Source organism: Acanthisitta chloris, unplaced genomic scaffold (genome assembly GCF_000695815.1).
Source record: "Acanthisitta chloris isolate BGI_N310 unplaced genomic scaffold, ASM69581v1 scaffold37854, whole genome shotgun sequence".
NCBI lineage: Eukaryota > Metazoa > Chordata > Aves > Passeriformes > Acanthisittidae > Acanthisitta > Acanthisitta chloris.
This window is the reverse complement of record NW_008670499.1, coordinates 20,542-26,446: the sequence shown is the minus strand read 5'-3', so window position 1 is coordinate 26,446 and position 5,905 is coordinate 20,542. Positions and strand designations below refer to the sequence as shown.

Sequence of the window (5,905 nt, the reverse complement as noted above, 5' to 3'; positions counted from 1 at the left end):
GGATATGGATGCAGTGCCCGAGATGCAGCACCCTGCAGGGAGTTGTCTGGACTCGGGGTCTTCACCCCAGGGATGCAGCTCCCTGCAGAGAGGTGTTATAGGGTGTTAGGGGTGTTAAAGGGTCTTAGGGGTGTTACAGGGTCTTAGGGGTGTTTGGGGACTCAGGGCTGTGCACCCCCCACCAGGCATGGGGGGAGCTGCTTGTGGGGCACAGCTCTCGTGGTGCTTAGTTTCCCTATTTACGGCAAAGGAAAAGCTAATCTCGGGAGGCTTGGAGATTTGCTGCTAAAGAGGATCACCATAAAAGCAGGCTGCCCTCCTTCCACCTGTCACTGCGTGTTTGCTCAAGGACCTTCCAGGCTCATGCCCACCAACCGGGACAGCAGTGAGAGTCACTGCGCTGTAGGAAGGCAGAGGAGGGCCCTGCCCTGCAGAACTTACAGTAGATCAGAACTTTAAAAAGTGATGCACTACAGGAAATTTTATTCCTCGTTATCATCACTTTACACACAGCTCAGGTGAACTAGGACAGGCTCGTTGGGGTAATGGATCCCTCCTCTTCTGTTTCCTTCCCACAGGACCTGCCTGCACTGGGCCTGCAAGCGGAACCAGGCTCAGGTGGTGTCCTGCCTGCTGGAGGCTGGTGCAGACAAGCAGCTCCTCACTGCTAAGGGAGAGCTGCCTGCACAGCTAACATCGAAACCAGACATCCGGAGGATTTTGGGAGGTACCCTTGTCTTAAAAGTCTTCTAGAATTCTTGGTCTAAACACTACAGCATTGTCAGTGTTTTTATCTGAGGCAGTAGATTGGCAAAACTTTGGCTGGGAACATTGTATCTCATTAGATAGCTCTGGTTTGTGACTGGGATTCATGCTCAGGCAAATAGATGTGAGGATTTCAGGTGAGAAGGCTTTGTATTCTGAGCTGTGCCACCAGGAGATGGAAGAGCTGCTTTGGGAATGTGCTGCTGCAGTCTGTTTGCTGTCACTGAGCTAAACTAGCATGCAGGCTGCAAACAGGGGCTCTCACCATGCTACAATTTGGCTGTTGTCTGACCATAATCAGTATTACAAATCCTCAGAACAACTGCATCATTGCAGAAGTTAATGCTTCTGAGCATGTTGCTGTACTGTGACTTGCAGTGTGATTAATTTTTGCCCCATAATTCTGCCATCTTCCACTTTCCATGTGCACAGCAAACCCAGTTAGGTGTATATGACACTCCTGAACGCTGCCAGTGCCTGTTGCCATCAGCGTCTAGGTACTGTGCTCCAGAGTAAAATTTTAAGTGCTTCACCTTTGGAAATGCTGATGTTCTGTCTTCTGCTAATTGCACTTAAATTGCTCTCTACAGTGATCTGCTCTTACATCACCAGTGCAGGGTTCCCTTAAATGAAGGTGTAGCTAAATCATGACTCAGGTTCCAACAGTTTCCACTGAAGGAATGACATGTTCTTTGCATGATAATTCTGTTTTCTTTTGGGCAAGGTGCTCATCTCTTGGGCAAACGACTCACCTTGTTTTTCCCACCTGAACTGTCATGCTTGTGTGGATGAATCTGTTCATAGTTGCTTTTCTGTTAAGCTTTCATGTGTTTCCTGTGGCATAAACACACACTACATTCTCCTAGTTTTTATTCTGGGAGTGTGGTGCTATTGAGCAGATCTTTCTGAACTGCTTTGGCATTAATGTCCTGTAATCCTCAGTCAAGCAGGAGTGTCACTTACTGCAGTGCTTTTAAGCAAGAGAAGAGTTGGTTTGGGTATTACAGCAAATAGCCACTTGCCTGAAAAAATACTGAGTTGAATTTCCTGGCTTGGGTGCTAACAAACTATTTGCAGCTGTGCTATTAAAAGCATTGTAAAATGAGATTTACTGAGGAACTACTGCTCACAGAGTTCCTTTGAAAGCACTGGAATAACTGCTAGGAATGATGTTGTCTTTCAATGGTTATTTTTTCCCCACTTTGCTTTTAAAAAGCAGAATACATTGTAGATATTTGTAGGCTTTTCTGTCATTTACAGCCAGGTGTTACATGTTTATGGTACATTAGTATCATCCTTTGATGACCTCAGAATGTGATGTAGTTTTAAAACACAATAGGAAAATGAGAAGGATCTATCCAATAACATGGTGGTTTGTTTTCTCTCTGTGTCCCCCTACTCATTTTTGAACTTCATTAATAGAGGAAGAAACTGAGTGTCAAGGAGTGAAGGATCTAAATTTGCCAATTGTTGCCAACTACTTGGCCAACCCACCATTCCCTTACGCGTACGCCGAAGAAAGCATTCCAGGCAGCTTGGCAGAATCCCAGAATGAAAGCGCTTCCAACTCTTCTGCTTCCCAGTGTGAAACTAGTCCTTGCCCATCAGCAGCTCAGGTTGAAAGCATATGCACACCCACATCATGCGACAGCGAGGAGGATTTCCCGGCACTGGGCGCCGCAGCGCCGCCACCCGCTGTGATCCCAGCACCCTGCGCCAGGCCAGGGGTGCCCAACGGCCCCGTGTGCCCCACGGCTCTGCCCCCTGCAATGTCCAGGCAGGCTGTGTCCCTGCAGCCTGACAGCTCACCCACCGGGCTCGCGCCGGCCTTCCAGCCCTTCTTCTTCACTGGAACCTTCCCCTATAACGTGCAAGGTAATGGAGAGCTGCTTCCTCTCCTCCGGTCTGTGCCATGGTTTTGTTACTGGGTGAATGGTGAAGTTAAAGAATCACTGAACTGTCAGACTCGAGTGGAATAGAGGCAGAGATGCTGAATTCTGTGGCCAAAAGTACCCAGATATGTTTTTCTGCTCTGCTAAGCAGAATGACTGTTACAGTGTACACAAATCATGGTAATAGTCTGCAAACCGATGGAAAGATCAGTCCAAGCAATATGGAAATTCAAATTTTGCAGTGTATTATATAGCATCAAATGCAGCTCTGGTAGTTTGGTCACAGCTTGACTTTGTGACTGGATGGATCAGAGTTTTAACAGTGGTTCCCTTGTGTATTTTATTGCTGTTGAAATGGAAGCATCTATTAAGTGCACAGTAGTTCTCCATGAGATCGTGGGGACTGAATTACAACACCTGAATCCAAAAGATAATGGTAACTGTACTGTTAGGTTGGGGTTGGTTGGAGTTTTTTTAAGAAAAAAAAATCTTTTAATCTTTTTTCAATCAGAACTTGTGCTCAAGGTGAGAGTGCAGAACCTCAGAGACAATGACTTCATTGAGATTGAACTGGACAGGCAAGAACTGACCTATCAAGATCTGCTCAGAGTGAGCTGCTGTGAATTGGGCATTAATCCACAACAAGTAGAGAAGATCAGAAAACTACCCAATACACTAGTAAGAAAGGTAAGAATTGAAACCAGAGATTAACTTGACTTTGCAGACACCAGAGAAGGTATTTTTCGTAAAAAGATTGGTAAAATGCCACCTTTGTTAAAAGACAAAAACTGACTTAAGCTCATAAATTCAAAAGGATGTTGAACTACTCTTAAAACTTCATCATAGCTTAAAAATATTCCTGTCGAAACAGGCAGAGTATTTCAGCTCCTAAAGCACATGAAACTACTCCAGCTTGAGTTTTTAAATGTATCAGCAACAGAACATTAGGGTGCTTTTAACTTAACTGCCGTGCACTAAACAGAACAAACAATAAGGGGGAAAAAACTCTCCACAAATTGATACATGAATAATTTAAAGATATGCTGTTAACCAATGAACATACTCTGCTGTTCCAAAAATATCTGTTCTGGAGGTCTGTAAACTAAACTGGTCACAACTGTGAGCTGAGTGACACAAGTGCAGTCAAATCATGATGAGGTTCAAGAATAAAATGGAGTTTGCAGAGAAAACCAAGCAAACCTGTTTTGACAGTGTGTGTGCTGGTAGGATTTATTTTCTTTCATTATTTATTGCTATCATTAGATGTGACCTTGTTGGAATTTTAGTTTTTACTTCCTTGGGTTATTATTACAAGTAACTTCTGAGGGAGTTGGGGCTGTTCAGCCTGGAGAAGAGAAGACTGTGGAGACCTCAGAGCAGCTTGTCAATATCTGAAGGGGCTACAAGGAGCTGGAGAAGGACTCTGTGTTAGGAACTGCAGTGACAGGACAAGGGGTAATGGGTTCAAACTGAAGGAGGGAAAGTCTGTGTTAGATATTAGAAAAAAGCTTTTTCCTGTGAGAGTGGTGAGACACTGTCCCAGGTTGCCCAGGGAGGCTGTGGCTGCCCCAACCCTGGCAGTGTTCAAGGCCAGGCTGGATGAGCCTTGAGCAACCTGATCTAGTGAGGTGTCCCTGCCCAGGGCAGGGGTTGGGACTGGATGATTTGTAAGGTCCATTCCAACCCTTAAATTCTACGTTTCTAAGTAATAACCAGCTATGTTAAGGAGTAATGCGTCGTTCTGTCTGTTCTTTAAAAGGACAAGGATGTTGCCAGACTGCAGGACTTCCAAGAGCTGGAGTTGGTCCTTGTGCGAGGCGAGAGCTCCGCGTTCCGGAACGCGGCCGGCACGCTGACAGAGCGGCCGTGCTACAACAGCAGAGCATCCAAGCTGACTTACTGACTCCTGGAGCTGCACCTGGAATGGGAACCCCTGGCAAAGACAGCCTGCTGCCTTTGGAAAGCAGCGAGTTAAGCGTTGTGTAAAACCTTAAGTTATTGTTAGGGTTACTATTTTAACTAATAGCTTATCTTTTATATTTAATATCCCCTTTGCTTTTATTTTTTTACTTGATACTGTATTCAGCTAAGGGATACCTCATTTGTCTACTAAAATCACATGCTTCCAATGGATTGCGAGGAAGTTTATTGGTCATATTTGGCAGCAGAGGGCAGGAAAGACTAATTATTGGTATGAAAGGTATGTTGAGTATGCCCACTGACCAAAAGAGACTTATGGAAAGGAGATTCAGGAAATTGTGTGTTTGTGTGTGTAGATATATATATATATATATATTTTAAACTTCCTGATTAAGTTGAAGGTCAGAGGGTATTTGGCAGACAATGAACAGTTGCTCTCTAAAAATCTAAATTGTGCAAGTCCTTAATCTCATGCCACTTCAAAGACTCCCCAGGATGGGATGTCTAGAGATACTTAGTGCTCTGAAGTGACAGGAGAAACACTTTGGGCTGAAAATAAGTGGAGTAAATGTGTCCACATTTAAATATTTCTTTCCTGTATGAGAGTATTTGCTGTAAGTGATGGCATCACCTCCACCAAAAAACAGCAGCCTCTCTTAAATGCTCCTTAATTAAGTCACAAAACAAGTTGAAGTGCCCCTTCAAGAGAAAGCCCTTGTGTTTCAGGAGCTAGGGAGGGGATCCCCAGTCTGTCTTGCCATGGTTTCATTCATTTCCTCTCCCACGATGTGAGCCTGTGCATTGAGCAGAAGCACAACAGTCTCCTCAGGAGGGGTCACAGCTGGCAGGAGTGTACCAGGCCCTTAGGAGCCACACTGAATGGGAAGCACACAGCAGCTAACCTGTAACTCTGCATGGTACAGCCTACTGTCACTTTCACACAGCCTTCAGCTCTAGCCAGGTGAGTACTCAAAGGGCTGAATGACTCCAGGTGCTTTCAACTCTTTTATTTTGGGGGGATGAAAAAACCACAATTCTGGTTAAGCTACAAAACTTGCATCTAAGCAAATCAGTAATGAAAACATCTCTCTATGGGTCGAACGAAGTATTTAAGTCACAGCATTGCTGCAGTATTAACAGCCTGAAGCAGTTCCTGTTAACATGGCAATCTGCAAAGCTACACTTTTGGAGGCTTTTTGGTTTCTTTGGTACCAAATCTAGGATGCTGACCTCTGCACCAATAACCTTAACTGGGTCCTGAGGAGGGTGGAGGGGTCAGTTGTTTTTATCTGCACAAGCTGCTTTTTTCCCCCTATTGATTTTCCTTC

At 44.8% G+C, this 5,905-nt stretch overlaps 1 protein-coding gene across 1 annotated transcript; it reads left to right on the top strand.

Annotated features, from left to right (window-relative positions):
• Nucleotides 1-578: 578 nt before the first annotated feature.
• On the top strand, nucleotides 579-4,560 carry ANKRD40 (ankyrin repeat domain 40; the record flags this gene model as incomplete). The annotated part of the gene is made up of 4 exons (XM_009073703.1): nucleotides 579-727; nucleotides 2,188-2,640; nucleotides 3,169-3,344; nucleotides 4,417-4,560. Coding segments are annotated over 4 exons (922 nt in total), but the record flags the coding sequence as incomplete, so codon positions are not given.
• Between the last annotated feature and the right edge of the window lie 1,345 nt (nucleotides 4,561-5,905).